This window comes from Puma concolor, chromosome A2 (assembly GCF_028749965.1).
Source record: "Puma concolor isolate L17-30 chromosome A2, mPumCon1.1.hap2, whole genome shotgun sequence".
Lineage (NCBI taxonomy): Eukaryota > Metazoa > Chordata > Mammalia > Carnivora > Felidae > Puma > Puma concolor.
The window spans coordinates 128,533,282-128,553,640 of NC_141668.1; the positions used below are offsets into that span (position 1 = coordinate 128,533,282).

At 35.0% G+C, this 20,359-nt stretch overlaps 1 protein-coding gene across 2 annotated transcripts in view; it reads right to left on the bottom strand.

The window, feature by feature from the left end:
• CHL1 (cell adhesion molecule L1 like) overlaps nt 1-20,359 on the bottom strand; it is a 201,244-nt gene that overhangs the window by 62,908 nt on the left and 117,977 nt on the right. For both annotated transcript variants that reach the window (XM_086697580.1, XM_025921675.2), the window contains exons 2-4: nt 15,051-15,225; nt 8,435-8,540; nt 5,086-5,273 (exon numbers count right to left, since the gene is read on the bottom strand). In XM_086697580.1, the coding sequence (XP_086553706.1) occupies nt 5,086-5,273; nt 8,435-8,540; nt 15,051-15,135 (379 nt within the window). In that variant the 5' untranslated portion in view covers nt 15,136-15,225. The remainder of the gene's footprint in view (nt 1-5,085; nt 5,274-8,434; nt 8,541-15,050; nt 15,226-20,359) is intronic.

A 20,359-nucleotide genomic window follows, 5' to 3' on the forward strand; every position in this document is an offset into this window, starting at 1 on the left:
AAATTGCTATAGGCTGAGACGGAGTAGGAATGGTAAGTGGAGGAAGCTGATCTGTGCTGTGAAGGATGGGCAGTACTGAATAGCCCAAAGAGAATTGTTTGTATCGTCATATCAACCACTGGCGGTTGTCAAAATAAAGGCTAGAAAGACCCTTATCTTCTTCTCAGAACCACTCACCACATACACAGGATAGAAGTTTCTTGAGGACAGCCTCTGTTTTGTTCACTGCTATCTCTCAAATTACTAGAAAAGTGGCTGGCACATGAGGGGAGTTTAATAAAGACATGTTGAATAATTCACGGACTAACTCTCCACGCCATATTGCGGGAAATCCATTTAGTGAAGTGATTTTTCCTATGTTTGAAAACAGTACATTGTGTTTGTTTGGTTGGTTTTTCTTTTACTCTTTCATTCCCTAGCACACTCAACTGCAGTGTTATTGAAAGCAGAAAGCCGAACAGCCTGTAAAAGGTTTCTGTTTGTAAGAAGTAATAATGGGATTTCCAGTTATTGTCCTCGTGTAGAAACTTAGGGGGCTAAAAAGCCTTTAAGGTTAGTCTAAAGAAAACTTTAAGACATCAGAGATGACACTCTAAAATTCGAATCACAAAGTTTCTATCAATAAAAAAAGAATTGATTCTCTACATCTTAAGAAAAGAATCAATTGATAACATTGTAGGAAACTTTAAATGGTCTCTGACTTCTAAACCCCAAAGGATTGGGATAGCGGTCCTCTTCAAAACAGAAATGATTGCAGAAAGCTGTTAGACGATGAAGTAATTTCAGGAGAGACTGGAAATGATGCATAAGAAACCTAATTTATTTTGCTTTTTTCTATAGCAGCAGAAAAACATAGCAATTACCCACTACATAGCTCACATCCAAATCTCATCTCTTCACTGCAATGCTAGCCGATTCTGGCCAGAATTACCCTCACAATGTTCATGACTTCACTTGGTCTGCTTAGATAATGAGAAAAAAATATTTTTTAAAACCCTTTAATTGCAGAATCTCATATTCACATGTGCCATTTCCTTCTCTGCAATAGGTCTAGCTTTTTCCTTTGTGTCTCCATAGCAACCATCAGAGTTCAGGTTGGGGATCATGCTGATGCTTTGCCTTCTACAACAGATTTTTAATATCCCTCTCACACATATCTTATTTCACCTATTTTACTTAATTAGATACATAGATTATATGGTTATAGTTAGACTACAATATCTGGTTTTATAATATAAACTATAACATGACTATAGTTACACACTTATAGATAATTACATCTGTCTGGTTTTATGATCACAACCACAAATTTCATGGTAATAACTTTCTGATCCAGAATTCATGAACATCTACTAGTGAATGTCATTTCAAACCTAAACTCCTGAGGCCAGTTTTCAAGTTTACATGCCTCTACTTTTGCCATTACTATGCTATAACACCTTACTTAATATCCCAGTATATCTAATACAGACAAGTAAATATGGTACTTATAAATTTTGCATATGCAAAAAAGCCATTTGCAAAGAACAAAAAGAAACAAACAAAAACAGCCAACACTCTTATCCACCACCCCACTGTACAAAACTCACAGTGTCACCATGACCTTCCTGTCTGGTACAGAATCCATCCCTTCCCCCTTCCATTAGAGGAAACTACTATCCTTGTGTTTTCTTCTTCTTCTTCTTTTTTTAATCTTCTTGCAATTTTTCTTTTTTAATTTTATTATTTGTTTTTGAGAGAAAAAGAGTGCAGGAATGAGGGAGGGACATAGAGAGAGAGGGACAGAGAGAATCCCAAGCAGGCTCTGTACTTTCAGCATGGAGTCCGATGCAGGGCTCAAACTCCTCAACTGTGAAACTGTGACCTAAGCTGAAATCAGACATTTAACCAACTGAGCCACCCAGGGGCCCCTGAAATTGTGTTTTCATGATTGTTTGTTTTTCATTATAATTTACCACATACAAGTATCCTCCTAAACAATAGTTTATCTTCCCATATTTTGCACTTCTGTTAATAAAATCATAGTGTATGTATTATTATGAGAATTGCTTTGATTATTCAACATATTCCCAAGATTCATCAATTTTCACTGCAAGTAACTATACCACCATAGGTTTACTCATCCTATCATGGATACACTCATGTTTTTTTCCAATATATTTTTTAATACAAGCAATGGAATCACAAATATGCCCAACTGACACAGATGAGTGCCGCACACATGAGGAAGGAAATGGAAGAGCCAGGTTACAGGTGAGACCATCTTCCATTTAGGAGAGACTGACAAATATTTTCCACAGAGCAGGAAAGTCCACTTGCAATGGTAGTAGATTATGGGAGCTGCACATTCCCAACTAAAATTATTACTCTCAGACTTCGTAATATTTCCCAACTTTGTGGGAGCAAATGCTTTTATTATGTGGGTTACAGTACATCTATTTCTGACTACTAATGGTGATGAGCCCATTCTCATATTTTCATTTGAAAAAGGTATATTTTTTCTATTTATCTATATATTTTAAAATATTTTTCAACTATAAAGGTTTCACATCTCTTTGTTGGATTTATTTTCTGCTTCCACGTTATTTCATCCCATCAATTTTTTTTTTAGTTTATTCTGTTGCCTTAAGTTAATTCATGCATTTTCATCTTAAAACTATGTTACCTAAAAAGCTTAGATCACTGGGGGACTCAGTAGGCTAAGCATCTGACTTTGGCTCAGGTCATGATCTCATTGTTCATGGGTCAGAGCCTGGAGCCTGCTTCAGATTCTATGTCTCCCTCTCTCAGCCCCTCCCCCACTTGTGTTTTTTCTCTCTCTCTCTCTTTCAAAATATACAAACATTAAAAAATAAAAATAAAAAAGCTTAATCATTAATTTTCACCTATTCTTTTCTAATGTATGTTTCTAAGATGAAATGTATCTGTCTAAATAACGTTTTGGCTGCCTCATGCGTGTTTTCCTATGTAGAATTGCTACCACTGTCACTTCAAAATATGTTCTATTTTCTTTTGCCATTTCTTATTTGACCTATGAGTTTCTTAGACATCTGTTTATTGATTTTCAAAGATATAAGGCTTCTCTAATTTGTTGGTATTATTGACTTCTAATTCAATTGCATTTGGGTCATATTTATTTCATAGCTAATATGTCATCAAATATTGAAAAAAATGCATTCTGCAGTTTTAGGTGCAATGTTCTATACATGTTCATTAGTTGGAGCTTATAATTGGCTTCTTTAAATCTTCTATATACTTACTGATGTTTTGTCTGCTTGAGCTACCAAAAAATGAAACATATTTTAGTATCTCTCATTATTATGATAGATTTGTCCATTTCCACTTGTACTTCTATTTTTGCTTCATATATTTTAATATTATATATGCCTAGGGAATTAATCTTCAGGAAGGCTTTTAAAAATAAATTCTAGGGGCACCTGGGTGGCTCATTTGATTAAGTGTCTGCCTTCGGCTCAGGCCATGATCTCAAGCCTCACGTCGGGCTCTGGGCTGACAGCTCAGAGCCTGGAGCCTGCTTCAGATTCTGTGTCTCCCTCTCTCTCTGCCCTTCCCCTGCCCATGCTTTGTCTCTCTCACTCTCAAAAATTAATAAACATTTTTAAAAAATAAAAATGAATTCTATTTTGACTAATATTAATTCGGACATTCCCATTTTGTTTTGAATAGCATTTATCTGGAACATCATTTCCATCTTGTAGTTTCAATAACTCTGTACCCTTATGATTTAGATGTGCTACAAGGTAAACAATCCATACCTTTCTTTAAAGAAAAAAACTTGAAGCATTTAGTGTATTTACTCTCATCTTCAATTAGTAATATATTTGGATTTATTTGTACAGTTTTTTCTTTCCTTTTCTCACATTTCTTCTCTTTTTCTCCTTCAAACAACAGGGTCTGTTAACCATTCATATTTTACTCTATATTTTTAATGTAATTACTTTATAAATCTTAAGATGCATACTTTACTTGTAAGACTCTAAATTCTTATCTAGAATAATATAAGGACTTTAGAATCATTTAAATCTAGTCCCCTGTCCAATTTTTTAGGATACGTCTTTTCATTATTTGTTTTTCTGAGGTTTGTGTACATTCTCACTGGCTTCCAGCATAAAGTGTCAATATCCTGGAAAGGCGATGACTCTGAATCTCTTTAGTGTCTATAAGTCTGCAAAAAGAAATTGCCAAATAGAAGCTGACAACAGTTTTTACATAAGAATGGACTCTGCAAAGATTTTAGTTAGAATCAGGTAATGTGGGATACCTTAAGAGCAGGGAAAATAAGTGACCAAATGTGGAAGTTGGTCATCAGAGATCCCATGCTGTAGAGGCAAAATATGGTAATAAAGGAGTCACTTAATCTTCGTAGCAGTTATTGATAAAACACACCCTTAACAGTAAAGTAGTTTACAGTTTTCCATGATTATTATTTACAGAAAACATTGTTAATATATACCAATTACTGGCTATCCTCTCCCAATGGGCACTCATATTGCTGGAGTAAAGTAGGGCTATGAGATTGGCTTTGCCCACCTGACAAACTATGAGAAGTTGCCTGTATAGTTTCTTGTTGGAAGCAATTATTGCCTGGTCTCTGCCCCAGATTCTTTGACCAAGGTGGTGTAAATTTCACATGGTACACTCGCAGAATGACGCTATTTCCAGTGGCTGGGACCTCCAAAAGGCTGCATGGAGAACACCTAGCCTAAAAAGCTGCCAGACCCAGAGCCAACCACATAATCAGGGAATTAACATGTGGGCCTGGAGAATACTTGTTGCAGCCATGAAATTTAGCCACATCTAACTAATGCATTTAGCTTGATTCTCATCTTATTAGGCAACACAGACTCTTATTTTTTCCCATGTTAGATATAAGAATATTGAAACACAGCAAAATTATGTTGTTTTCAAAGATCATATTTAAAGTATCAAGATCTAGAAGATAACTTCCCTTATAATGAAACATAGGGCATATTTAAGCTGGTAATTAATTTATGAATGTGTTATTATTCTCTTCAACATTTCACTAAAATATTTGTAATATGGAATATCCATTGTAACACTTACTTGGTACTATAAATTCTATTTCTTCTGACATAGCAACCCCCAGTTTATTAGAAGCAAAGCAGCGGTATTTCCCTTGAAAATGAGATATGTGCCCCTCATTTGGGATCTTAAATGTTCCTGAGTTGTTAGACACAATTATCCGAGAGTCAGAGAGATCAAAAGTCTTGTCGTCCTTAGTCCACATAAATCTGTAAGATAAAAGAAAAGTAAATAATCCTGAAAAATGAAAATGTATTTCTTAATTTTAAAGTAGTCATAATCAAAAGCACAACAATGACAAAACCAAGGCAATTTATGGTTTAAGAAAAAAAGATTTTTAATTGGCTATATAATAGAATACAAAAAAAAAAAAAAAGCCTTAGAAGAGTCTGAGAAATCTCACAAGCTGCTGTAGACTGAATGTTTCTGTCTCCCCCAAATTCATATATTCAAGCCCAATCCCTTATTGTAAGCGTATTTGGAGGTAGGGTATATGGGAGGTGCTTAGATCATGAGGGTAGAGTTCTCATGAATGGGATTAGCAGCCTTATAAAGGAGACTCCAGAAAGCATTTCTGCTGTCTTAAGTCATGTGAGGTAACAGCAAGAAAATAGTTGTATATGAACCAGAAAGCAGGTCCTCATCAGACACCAAATCAGCCAAGGCCTTGATCTTGGTCTGCCTGGCCTCCAGAAGTGTGTAACAAATATGTGCTTGTTGTTCAAGCTACCCAGTCTGTAGCATATTTGTTATAGCAAGGTGAACTAAGACCAAGCCACAAAAGAGCTGTGACAGCTGAGAGAACAGAAATTGAAAATAGGTTTTGTTCTGTTCTTTTTGAAGCTATTTTAGCTTTTCCAACCGGAAAGGTATTTTACTAGTATTTCAAAGACTACTCCATACAAACATATAATGTGCCATCATGTGTGTATGTGAAAAGCTCACTCAAAATTAAACAAACAAGTACTATTAAATGTGGTATTTCCTAACATTACTTTTAGACATATTAGTAACATATTTGAGACCACAATGAATATATAATTTTGGAAAAATTAGGTTTTCTAATTATTACAATGCTACTAAAGACAGTTTCTATGACTACATTATCTTCTGTCATATGATTACTGTATAAGTTACTCAATGATTTGAATTTTCTCCCTTTTATAAACAAATTGTGCACACAACCTTAACATATTTATTTTTTTCGTTCTTATCTAATATTTCATTAGGACAATCTCTTCAAAGACTGATAGACAAATAGCATAAGAAAATTTTTACAGTTGTTGATAAATGTTACAGAATTGTATTCCAGAAAAAACCCTACAGTTAAGTTCTCACCGTAATATGTGACCACCATGTCATTTGTATGGATGAGGCTCTAAAAAGCCTTTTTTAAAACAACCTTATCAATCTAATAATGACTTCCCAACTTGATTTTAGTTAGCATTTCATATATGAATTACCCATGCAAACTGGGTAATGTTTTAGGACACCATATTATTACACTAGCCTAGCTGATTATTCTCTCAACAGGATTAACAAACCTTCATGGCCCACATAGTTTTGTTGGGAGTACGCCTGCCCCCCACTCCACTACTTTTACTCCTTTTTCTCTCTCTGTTTTATGTTCTATTGGCTTTACTTACAAAGAACACAGAGAATCTGTTCTTTTAAATTCCAGTACGTTGACTGGGATTACTTTACATATACAGAATTAAACACTTCCACTTGGCAATATGCTACATCTTTTCATTCTTTGAAATCTTCTTTCCCGATCCTAGGCAGAATTTTGTAGTCACCACCCCCAATTTAAATCCTGCATAGGTCTTATTACATAGTATTTGATATTGTTTTTGTTGATGTTGCTACCACTAATTGTTAAGATTGCTAGATTTTTTCCTTTTGGTAGTGTGATGAGATATTTTTTCCTTCTTGTTTCCTATTTATTTTCTAACTGCCTTGCATGGACATCTAATTAAGGTTCTTTAAAAAGTATTATTGGCCACTTATTGTAACCCCTTTGTATTTATAAAAGCTTGTTTTTTGTCCAGGGAATGAATATTCTTGGGTTTTCAGATAAAATAACAAATTACATAATAATAACAACAATAATAATAAATATTAATAATCATATTTTCTCATATGTATAGATTTTATTTTATTTTCTTACATAATTATATTGGACTTGGATCTAGGAAAATAAGAAATAATGTTACTAGCAGATTCTATTCTGACTTCTGAATTTATTATAAGTGCTAGTAGTATTTCATAATTAAACTCATTCTGATTACAGACACAGATAAATTTGATCATTAATAATATCTGATAATATGATTGTGTATTATCTTTTGATACAATAATTCAGTTCATTAACATTAATATATATCATAATATTGATTGATCCATACTGATCAAGCCAGATGATCAACTAAATTCGTCTTCATTCCATACAATTCTGTCCACATTTACATATATTGATTGAATATATTCCATTTGGTGAAATATAGATAATAATGATAATTTAACATGTTAATGATTCATTAAGAATGATTTTTAAAACAACATATTATCAGGCAGTAATCATGAGAGCCACAATACAATTTCAAATAATTTTCATTAAATATGTACCTTCTTAATTAATATAAAGGAATTAAGCAAATCAATAAATGGGTAACTTTGCTGACAACTTGAGAATCACCTACATTAAAATCTAAAATTTTCCCTACAGCTTCTCCCACCTCATTCCCAATACACCCACATTTCTTTCTCCCTTCCAAAGTACAGGAGGTATTTTAAAAATCTTTCATCACTGATTATGATCACTTACATTAACAGTTATTTAACTAATAAACTACTAGATAAAAATATACAATGCATATAGCATTCTGCCATCCAGGATGACTAAATATTTCTATGATAACTTAAATATCAAGTAACGACCTATTCACTAAGATATGTGTCACATTTAAGACTTGCAATAATAACTATGTATACAATGTCATGTATAAATGTATTAAGCATTTGGCTTAACAAATGTTACCTTTCACTAAGTAGAATAAAGGATGCTTTGGGTTTTGACTGCCTTTTTCACTTGTAACATAAGGAATGACAGAATATTTCCACGGTGCCAGAGCCCATGGTAAGTATTTAACATAAGGTAAATCATTCAACGGTGAAAATAAATTCGACTTGCACAAGAACATATGTAAAATAGCCAAACTTTATCTTCATAGACATAGCTATCATTCTTTTGGCATGCTTACCTTAGTCACATGTAGATTTATACTCCAAAAAGCTTATAACAGTCAGAGTACAGAGAAGTAAAAACACTGTATGCATTAAACAATGATTTGTTTGAAAGAATACTCACGTTGGTTCTGGATTTCCTTTAGCTTCACACTCAATCTGAAAATATTCATCAAAGGGAAAGGCAACTTGCACTTTTGACTGTTTTATGATGGTTGGAACCTGCTGAACTAAATATCAAAATATGTATGTAAAGAACATGGTCTGCAAAAACTGGGTGAGGTTAATTTAGCTATAACAGAAACAACTGAAATACTTTGTAGGGGAGGCTGGCTGGCTCAGTCAGTAGAGTATATGACTCTTCAGTTCAGGGTTGTGAGTTCAATCCTTATATTGGGTACAGAGATTACTTAAAAATAAAATCTTGAAAAATAAACATGCTTTCTATATTGGTAGGTAAAAGAACTATAAAAGAGTGAAAATTACAGAATAAATTTCACTTCCTCTTTGAACATGTATTTAATTCATTTTTCTGAGGTGTGTGCTCTTGGGTCATTAAAAAAAAAAATTCCAGTAGAGTTAACACATGGTGTTATATTAGTTCAGGTGTACAATACAGTGATTCAACAATTCTATGCATTACCCAATGTTCATCGTGATGAGAGTACCCTCATCACCTATTACACCCACCCTTTCCCTCACCTCCCTTCTGGTAACCATCAGTTTGTTCTCTACAGTTAAGAGTCTGGTTTTTTTTTTGTTTGTTTGTCTTTTTCCCTTTGTTCGTTTTCTTTCTTAAATTCTACATATTACTGAAATCATTTGGTATTTGTCCTTCTCTGACAGTCTTTATTTCTTAACGTTTATTTATTTTTGAAAGAGATAAAGAGTGGGCATGTGCGTGCATGAGGTGGGGGAGGGGCAGAGAGAGTCAGGGACAGACGATTGGAAGAGGACTCAGCAAGCCCCATATGGGCCTGGAACCCACAAACCATGAGATCATGACCTGAGCTAAAGTTGGATGCTCAACTAACTGAGCCACCCAGATGCTGTGACTGACTTCTTTCACTTAGACTTATACCCTCCAGATCTATCCATGTTATTGCAAATGCCAAGATTTCATTCATTTTTATGGTTGAGTAATATTCCATTACATATATACATATGTGTGTGTGTGTGTGTGTGTGTGTGTGTGTGTCTGCACACACACATGTGCATACACATACCACTTCTTCATCTATACCACTTCTTCCATCTATATCGAAGGATACTAGGGGTGCTCCCATAATTTGCCTATTGTAAATAATGTTGTGATAAACACAGGGATATACATATCTCTTCAAATTCATGTTTTTGTATTCTTTGGCTAAATATACAGTAGTGGAATATATGCATCATGTAGGAATTCTATTTTAACTTTTTTGAGGAACCTTCATACTGTTTTCCACAGTGGCTTCACAAGTTTGCATTCCCACCAACAGTGCATGAGGGTTCCTTTTTCTCCACATCTGTTGTTTCTTATGCTTTAGATTTTAGCCATTCTGACAGGTGTGAGGTAACATCTCACTGTGGTTTAATCTACATTTCCCTGATGATTACTGATATTGAGCAACTTTTCATGTGTCGATTGGCCATCTGTACCTCTTCTTTGGTGAAATGTCTTTGTCTTCTGCCCATTTTTAATTGGATTATGCAAAATATATTTACTTTTAAAGAATACATACATTTACTGCTACCATTTCATTTCATGTTGCCATATATGTTCACTTCATTTAATCCAGAACAAAAGAACAATTTGTAAAGCAGAAGAAAGACTGCCATATCATTACAACTTTAAAGTCTCTATTTTTATTTTTTTTTATTTTTTATTTTTTTTAAATTTTTTAATATTTATTTATTTTTGAGACAGAGAGAGACAGAGCATGAATGGGGGAGGGTCAGAGAGAGGGAGACACAGAATCTGAAACAGGCTCCAGGCTCTGAGCTGTCAGCACAGAGCCCGACGCGGGGCTCGAACTCACGGACTCTGAGATCATGACCTGAGCCGAAGTCGGACACTTAACCGACTGAGTCACCCAGGCGCCCCAAAGTCTCTATTTTTAAATTATTGGCATTTAGTCTATTTGATGTGTGTATATATTTTTAACTTAGTCCAATCATTTTGACAGTTGTTTTTTATTTATAGTGTTCTAAGACATTATAATTAATATACTACTTTTACTACTTTATTTATTTCCATTATTTTGTCATCACTTATTTGATAATTTTCTTATTATTTCATTTTTCTGTTTCCAGGTAACATGTACTTCCATAGATATCTTCAAGCATATAAATTTTTCCTTTATTGAATTAGTGACTTATGATAAATTTCCAGACATGGACACAAATAATATTTATTCTGGATATATGATGACATCATTTCACAAGAGGACATTTATTACAGACAAAATGGGAGTACAACAGTTTCCATCATCCTTGCCACAAATGAACACCAGTATTTAAAAATGATAAAATATTTTGCTAATTTTACAAAGGAAATTATAACCTGCTCATTTTCTCTATTTTTATTTCTACACATTGCTTTTGTTAATAAATGTTTTTCCCTAAGTTTGTTTATTATTTGTCATTTCCCATTTATAAATTTTCCTTTCACTATTACTGGGGGTCTGAGACTAGGTTTTTCTCCCTTTATGGAATTTAACACTAATAACCATCCAAAAAATACATAATGGTACTTTTAAATAGATTCTACATATTCAAGTACTCCTGGTCTTGTGAAAAACTTGGTGTGTGTGACAAGTTAAATAACCTTCAAGACAAACTTAAGGGGCGCCTAGGTGGGTCTGTCGGTTAAGCGTCTGACTTTGGCTCAGGTCATGATCTCACAGTTCATGGGTTCGAGCCCCAAGTCTGGCTCTGTGCTGACAGCTTGGAGCCTGGAGTCTGCTTGGATTTTGTGTCTCCCTGTCTTTCTGCCTCTCCCCTGCTTCTGTTCTGTTACTCTCTCAAAAATAAATAAACATTTAAAAAATTGAAAAACAAAAAAGGCAAAGCTTAAAAATTGGGCAGAGGACTTTGTCTCTCCTCAAGTGAAGTAGCCAGATGGCATTTCGGAGAATTGTGTTTATAAAATAAATATATTAATGCTAAAGATACAAATATGGATTATGTTTTAAAGGGGGACACAGATTTATGTAAATGTCTACTATCAGGGAGCAGTCAACAGTTTTCAAAGTGATACATTACCATTTTAGTACAGTTCTTACGTTTTCTAGAAAGGAAGGGGACAGCACAAAAATCACAAGGAAGTGTGTAAGATTCAGCTGCAGGAAACTGACTTAGGCAAATATGTTTTAAGAAAAGCAATTTGCAGAAAGGCACTGAGCCTGAGTTTTTAAGTAATATTCCACAGTGGAGTTACAAATAGGACCCTAAACCCTGTGACATTTAGCCAGGCCCTGAGTCATTCTGTTTTTTCATTTGTAAAATTAGGGATTCAGGCTAGATAAACTGCTGGTAAGAATTTCTGGTCTTGGGATCCCTTTACATTCTTAAAAATTATACAAGACTCCATGGTGCTTTTGTTTGTGTGGGTTATATCTAACAATATTTTCCATATTAGAAATCAAAACTGAGAAATACTTAAAATGTTTATGAATCCATTTTAAATAATTGTATATGTTAAAATAAACACCTATTTTATCAACAACACTAAATATAATGAGGATGGTGGCAATGTTCTTACATTATAGCAAATGTCTTTAACATCTTCATAGAAGGCAGCTGGATTCTCATGTATATTTCCACACTCAATTTGTCACACAAGTTGTTTGGCTTAAATATATGAAGAAAATCTAGCTTTACACAGATAATGTACTTGGAAAAGGGTGAGATATTTTATCATCCTTTCTGATGATTGTGGACATTCCAAAATATACACCAGAACTTCACAAGTGGTAGTTTCTTAAATATTTATTACAATATGGAACCTGAAAGCATATCAATGAGCTTTTCATACTCTGTTATATGAAAATGTTTTACCCATGGGTTCCTTTTTAAAAAGATTTTATTTTTTAAGCAATTTCTACACCTGACATGGGGTTCAACCTCACAACCTCGAGATCAAGAGTTGCATACTCCACCACTGAGCCAGCTAGGCACCCCTATTCATGGGTTGTTTGTAATCCATGTATAATTTTGTAACATCATATGATAATCATTCGGGAAAAAGATACTGGTTCACTGACCCTGAGAGGGCATTGGTCCTGTTTTAAGCTTTGATGGCCAGCCTAGAATAAATAATTCAAAGCTATTACTTCCAATTCTAAAAAATAATTTTGGCTTAATGAATCTGATAACTCTGTTTTACTAGTTTAGGGACAGTAGCCCAAGTTTAGTCTTTATCCATTGGATATACATAAACATTTCAACAACATGCAAAAAACATTCATACCTTCAGTGACATTTGTCTCATTTCTGACTGCTGCTATTTCTAAATAGAGCAGGTCTCAAGCTTATTGCAAATTCACATTATTTAAATTATATTACAGTTACAAAGGATGAGGGATGATGCACAATAGCAACAGTCCCTAAGATATCAGCTAATAACTTGTGAACAACTTGTTTATTAGAACATTACTCTTTCTTAAATTTGCTAAGGTTGTAAAGTCTCAGCAATAACTAATTACTCAGGGAATGGAACTAATAACCTTTGGGTGTTTATAAGAATATATATTCTACATTATAAATCCTTTCCTCCATAATTAGGCCAATTACAGAGATACCAGACTCGTTGACATTCAAATTGGATACCTGCCTCCATTGCATCTGCTAGTAACTGCTCTAGAGTACCGAAATAAATGGATAATATTCAGTTGTTCTGAAAACATGTCATTAATATTTTATAACAATTGTTGTCTAAGGACATTAGAGCATGAAAATGCATAAGCAATTGAGACAAGAATAAAAATGTGTGCTATGGATTAATAAAAACTTTCAAATTCTTTACCACTGATGAACTAAATGAGAAAAGATGGAAATTTGAAAATGTATATTCTAAGAGAGTATGGTCAGGAATCTGAGTCTGAAATCTCAGGGCATCTTTGTTGCTACTGGGGAGGTGGTGGGGAATATAAAATTATTAACCCCTTTCTCACAAGGATCACCAAGCACGTTGCTCTTGATTTGGGACTGCACTCAAATCAAAAGAATCTACTGAAGATGAATTATTTCCAGCTCTTGAACAGAATGTTTACAGTGAGGCTGGTATATATTGTGTATAGGCTCAGAGTACATCCACAGAACAGATAAGTGGAATTTCTTAAGAAGTAAGAATATTCAAAGAGAGACTTGACCCTCTGTCAAAGACACTGGAGAAGGGATTCTCACTTAAGGCTGAATTAATAGGGTAGGGCTGCCCAAAGTGTGTGATGTGCAACTGTTGTGTGAAGTAATTTAAGGCAGCTCTCAGAAAAATGGTTTAAAACCACATTATATTATACATTCAGAGACTTACTTCCTTTTCTATTCACATTCAGACTGGGTAATTCAGAAGAAAAGTTTTAGTTCAGAGTTAGCACTTCTCTTAATGTTTATTCAGCTTGCTGAACTCGTCTAATTGTCTAGAACTTAGATGATGTGCGAAGATCATTTCCAAAGCTAAGATTCAATTAAACAAGCAACGCCTCTTGTATTATAAATCTCCAAATCACATATGGAAAAGACAGCAGGGATAATACAGGAAGCATATGGATAAAAATATCTAAATAACCTCTCAAGGGTCTTTTGTATCCCACGTCCTTATAATAACACAAGACAAATTCCCCAAATCTCTACATTATGTAGCTGATACAGTATCACGTAAACTGCGCTTGCAGATATATTATTTTTTAACCAATGTACGTTATGATATACATTTCCATAAAACTACTGACCTCTGGATATGAATTCACACTATTGAAGGCTCTACATTTTCAGAGTTGATATCATCTTTTATTTTTAGTTGTATAAAAATGGCTTTTTAATGTTTTCTGAATTGACTGCTTTCATTCTTTTCTTAATGTTTATTTACTTATTTTCATAGAGAGAGAAAAGAGAGAGAGACAGAGAGAAAGAGAAGGAGAGAGAGAGAAAGGGGGAGAGAATGAGTGGGGGAGGGACAGAGAGAGAGGTAGGCAAAGAATCCCAGGCAGACTGCAGTGTCAGCACAGGGCCCATCCCATGAAGCATGAGATCTTGACTTGAGCCAAAATCAAGAGAAGGAGGCTTAACCAAATGAGCTATGCAGGCGCTCCCATTGTTTTCATTTGTAAATATATGATCATTTTGAAAAAAAAGATACCAAGTGTATTCAGTTTCTTTTTATCATAATTGGTTTAATACCATTAATTTCTGAATCATAACACTCCCCAAAATAAACTAAACCTACAAAACTAACAGCTGTTGATAATAGTGAAGAATATCTTTGACAGCAAAACACCTGATCTATAGGTCATGTTTCTTGTTAGGTGACAAGTTTGCATGAGAGGCAAAAAGCCTGAGCTGCAAAATAATTATAGCAAGCATCCAAATACAAACCATCCAAATTTTTAAAAAGACGGTGATGAATTCTGATGACAGACTGCGGGAAAATAAATAGAAATATGATAGAAAAATCACATCCTCAAGCTACAAGTATTCTACTTAAAAATGAAAATGCAAATGAAATTCCATAAAGTAGGTATTGAATGCTGTCACTTTACCTGAAAGTGGTATTTCAATGGCTGTGGAGAATTTGAACAGGAAACAAACTAGAGATATGATTAATCCTCTTCCACCTATCTCCATTGCTCTTCAGGAAGGAGGCAACTCAGGAAGAATGAAAATTGGAGTGTCTCCTTTTACTTTTGGTTTAAAGCTGAGCAGAGTGTAGTTCACCTGGAAACCCAAAAAGAAACAGAAAGACATATACTTTAAGCTCATATACTCTGAAACAACAATATAGTATAAATAAATGTTTCTGTTGCAATAATTTTCCCCTTGATGAAACTGTTTTCTAGTAACTCCACATAATATAATTAGTTTTGCTACGTGTTTTTTTTTTTTGTGTGTGTGTTGTTTGTTTGTTTGTTTGTTTTTTAACACAGTTGGTATAGGCTATACTGCAAACCACAGGCCATTCCAATGAATTAGGTTTTTCAGCCAGAGGAGTTTTTTGCTTCAAAGCACTCAAGGAAACTCGAATGGGGGTGGGTGTCAGGGACTATGAGGATAAATTCATTATAAGCCATTTTGTTCAAAATGTGGCTCTTTTTCAATCAATTCTTTATAGCAGGCATCTAACCCCATTTGAGTCATTTATGAAACATCACAAATTTACTCTTTGATTTTTCTGGCAAATAACTTTTCACATGCAAGGTTATGACACTAATAAAAGGTGAACAGCAAGATATAGGGAACGGAAAAATGAAGGACACATGCATAAAAACCCCAGCCACTTTAACTAAATTTCACAAACTTGGGGTTTGCGCAAGCAGAAAATAATGTCTTCATTTACTTTACATTTAAGCAGAATGTTAATACGCTCCGTACTGTATAAAAATAAACACTAAAAGGTCAATTTTCCTTTACGTTCTCATACCATTTCAATTTTTTTTCTGAAACGCTGTGATAGTAGACATCTAAACACTGTTTATAATGCAGTTTTAAAAGTAAATTTGCTCAAAATGTGACTGTTCTCCAAATGTATCAATTTCTTTTTCCATAAAAACAAACTATTACTGTATTTATTCACTTAGAACTGGTACAAAGAAATTAATGAACACAGAGTCAGACAAACTATCAAATCTATATTTAATTCCAAGTATATAGACTTTTTTTAATGTTACCTCAACTTTTACCTGAAGAGATCATGCACTGGCATCTTTCATATATGCATAGTATAAAACACTATACATTTAAAATAGTAACTGATGCTGCTGTTCTGCTGTTTTATTCATCATTTTGAAAATCAGAAAATACAAAATCCTGTTTGTATTTTAATTTGAGGAAAGTTATGTTGATTACAAAGGAAAAAGCTCCCATCCCACCCCACCCACTTGCATCACAAAATGTTGAATTAGAGTAATGGCTTTACTCTGCGTTTTCTTTCTTTTTTTCTTTAAAAAAATTTTTTTTAATGTTTATTTATTTTTGAGAAAGGGGGGGGAGGGGCAGAGAGAGAGAAGAAGACACAGAATCACACGTAGGCTCCAGGCTCTGAGCTGTCAGCAGAGAGCCCATGCGGGGCTCAAACTCTCAAGAACTGCAAGATCATGACCTGAGCCAAAGTCAGATGTTCAACTGACTGAGCCACCCAGGCACCCCTACTCTGCGTTTTGTGATCTCAATTGATCCATCTATAAAAATGGGAACTGGGAAAAAGTTATTTTTGTGTAGTTCAGAAAATTTCCCCAAATGAAAAATAACTTACATTGGCGATAGAAAATATTCTCAAATGTATCATTGCATTGGCACCTACTTTCTTGATAAAATGAATTATTCTCATCAACAAAATGTGGAAAATTACTTTATTTATGAAAATCAGAATATTGCCTAACTATAAAAATTGAGTTCTGCATATTTGTACAAAGGTGGGAGATATTGAACCACATAGCTATTACTAAGACGAAAAAACAAGAAAATACTAATACCTTGTCCTTTGAATTTTCCTTTTCCTTCTCTCTTCTTGAAATACTTTGATCAGAGTCATCTCAATTCATTATGTATGCTTATATGTCACTCTTTACCTATAATCTATCACTTAATATTCTGTCCCATTAATATTCAATGCTAATTTCACTAAGGGCATTTCATGTATTTGTTTAATGATCTTGTCCTCTGTTAGTAGGGAGAAAGGCTTTCAAAACCATGATGCTTTTAGGCGACCATATTTCCATATTCATACATCACACTATACTGAAACAGAAAATAGAAATACTAGATGGCCACGTAAGTGACTACAGGCTCAATTTCCATTAATTCCTGATTTAGGCTAGTGAGCTCAATGGTGTCTAATTGCCATAGTAAAATAACTTGCAGGCACTAATTGTTCAATAGTGATGATCTGACTTAGGGAATTTTAATGGTTTTAACTACATGGTCTTGATGAGAGAAATTCTCTCCCATAAAAGGATGCCACATTGAACCCTCGACTTAAAATAAGGCTATAAATTAAGAGACATAACAATAATGACACCAACAGTTTCCAGAATATGGAATGGTTAATTCTGTATCTAACCTATTCCCCTGCAGGGATTAGCTTCAATTCACCAGAGACTTCGATGTTAAGCGGTTGTTAGATAAAAGTCATTGGAAGTTAAAATGTGACTCCTTGCAGGCAAGACTCCATTAAGTGATGATGATAGCCCCAAAACAGCTTTCATATTAAAACAGGAATGCCAGTCATAATTTCATTGTCAGAATGCAAAAGGGCATACTATTTAGTAATTATGTTTTGCAACAGTAAGGTAGCAATAACATTATATTCCCATTTATCTTTCTTCAAAGAATGTTAACCTAATGCCTCACATCAGGCCTCAAAGATAAAGACAATTATTGGAACTTAGGGTAGAAATGACAGTAAGACTAGAAGAAAATAACACTAGAATATTTTGAGGCCCAATCACATAAAGCTGATGGCTGATTGCTTATATTAATGACGTTAACTCAGATCCAAAAAAGAATCAATGAATTTTCATGGGTTTAATTTTACTTCTATCCTAGCTCATCTTTGGGAAGAAGAAAACCATCTCTGACATCTAACTCAAAAGAATCATATACGGTGTCATGTAAAATTGACCCTTCTTGACTGCCTTAGCTTTTAAAGCATGACAGGAGGATAAGGATTAAGAACACAGGGGTGCCTGGGTGGCGCAGTCCATTGGGCATCCGACTGCAGTTCAGGTCATGATCTCATGGTTCATGAGTTTGAGCCCCGCGTCGGGCTCTGTGCTGACAGCTCGGAGTCTGGAGCCTGCTTAGGATTCTGAGTCTCCCTCTCTCTGTGCCCCTCCCCCACTCACACTCTGTCTCTCTCTCTCTCTCTCTCTCTCAAAAATAAAGATTAAAAAACAATTAAAAAAAAAAAGAACTCACTGGTTCTGGGACAGAACAGAAACATGGACAGGTATGTTCCCTGTATGGCCTAGTTCTAATTCAACAGTAAGGAAATCAAGTTCTTTGTTTCCCCCCACATAATAGCCTCTAATACACATACATCATTAATATTACAAAATGACCTCAAAGATCCCTCTTATGTTTTTAAAATAGCTCCACTGTGGTAAATCTAGGAACAACTTACTCTCCTAACTTCAATTCACCTTCTGCTTTAGGGAATGGAAAACAAAGTTGGCTTCTCCTATGTCCATTCTACCTCACCTACCAAGTACATGCAAAGATCCTGGGGCCCACAGGTCAGCTAATAGGAGACAGTGATGTATAGTGAGGGCATAAAAACATGAAAAATGGAATCAGAATATTGTAAGCTCATAAGCCATCACTTACTACTGATGAGGGAACATGTGGTGGGCTGAGGACCAAGTGCAAGCTAGCACATCCATGTGTGTGTGGGATGTGTGTGATATTCTTCAGGCACCCCTGGCTGCCCAAGGACAAAGGAAAGCAAACAAAACAAATGGCCAACTGATAGAAATCACAGTCATACAGGACCTGGGTCACCATCAGTTTACAAATATCTTAGTAAATTACAAGAAAAAGGAAATCTTATCAATAGCCTAATCTGCAGAAACCTATAGACTCAGTTTTCTGGAGCCCCAACATCACCCGTCCATAATGATATGGGGAACAAAGGCAAGAAGGAAACGGCAGGTAAAATTAAATATCCTCATAACCTGCAACCCACTGACAAATACTTGAGACAAATACAGAGTATAACATTTCTCCAGGAACTCTCTACCATCCTGATGTTAATGCCTTACTAGAGGGAAAGCAACCTTAGCATGACCGTAGCAAGGCCTCAGTTAACTTAGGAGTCCTCTTTAGCATATCAAAGTCCCTCTGGAGGCCTCCCTTTTGAGTCGACCTCTCTTCTCCATAGCATAAAACCAGCCATTCTTCACAACCCCAGCGCAGTTCCTTCTGCCCATGGGTCCTGTCCCCATGCTTTAATAAAATCACCTTTTTTGCACCAAGGATGAACAAGCAATCCTAAAATTTGTTTGGAGCCACAAAAGACCCCAAATAGTCAAAGTAATATTGAAGAAGAAAACCAAAGCGGGAGGCATCACAACCTCAGACTTTAGCCTCTACTACAAAGCTGTAATCATCAAGACAGCATGGTATTGACACAAAAACAGACACATAGACCAATGGAATAGAAAAGAGAATCCAGAATTGGACCCACAAATGTATGGCCAACTAATCTTTGACAAAGCAGGAAAGAATACCCAGTGGAAAAAAGACAGTCTCTTTAACAAATGGTGCTGGTAGACGGAAACATGCAGAAGAATGAAACTAGACCACTTTCTACACCATTCACAAAAATAAACTCAAAATGCATGAAGGACCTGAATGTGAGACAGGAAACCATCAAAACCCTAGAGGAGAAAACAAGAAAAAACCTCTTTGACCTCAGCTACAGTAATTTCTTACTTGACACATCTCCAAAGGCAAGGGAATTAAAAGCAAAAATGAACTACTGGGACCTCATCAAGATAAAAAGCTTCTGCACTGCAAAGGAAACAATCAACAAAACTCAAAGGCAACTGATGGAATGGGAAAAGATATTTGCACATGACTTATCGGATAAAGGGCTACTATCTAAAATCTATAAAGAACTCACCAAACTCCACACCTGAAAAACAAATAATCCAGTGAAGAAATGGGCAGAAAACATGAATAGACACTTCTTTAAAGAAGACATCCATATGGCCAACAGGCACATGAAAAGATGCTCAACGTCACTCCTCATCAGGGAAATACAAATCAAAACCACACTGAGATACCACCTCACACCAGTCAGAGTGGCTAAAATGAACAAATCAGTAGACTATAGGTGCTGGAGAGGATGTGG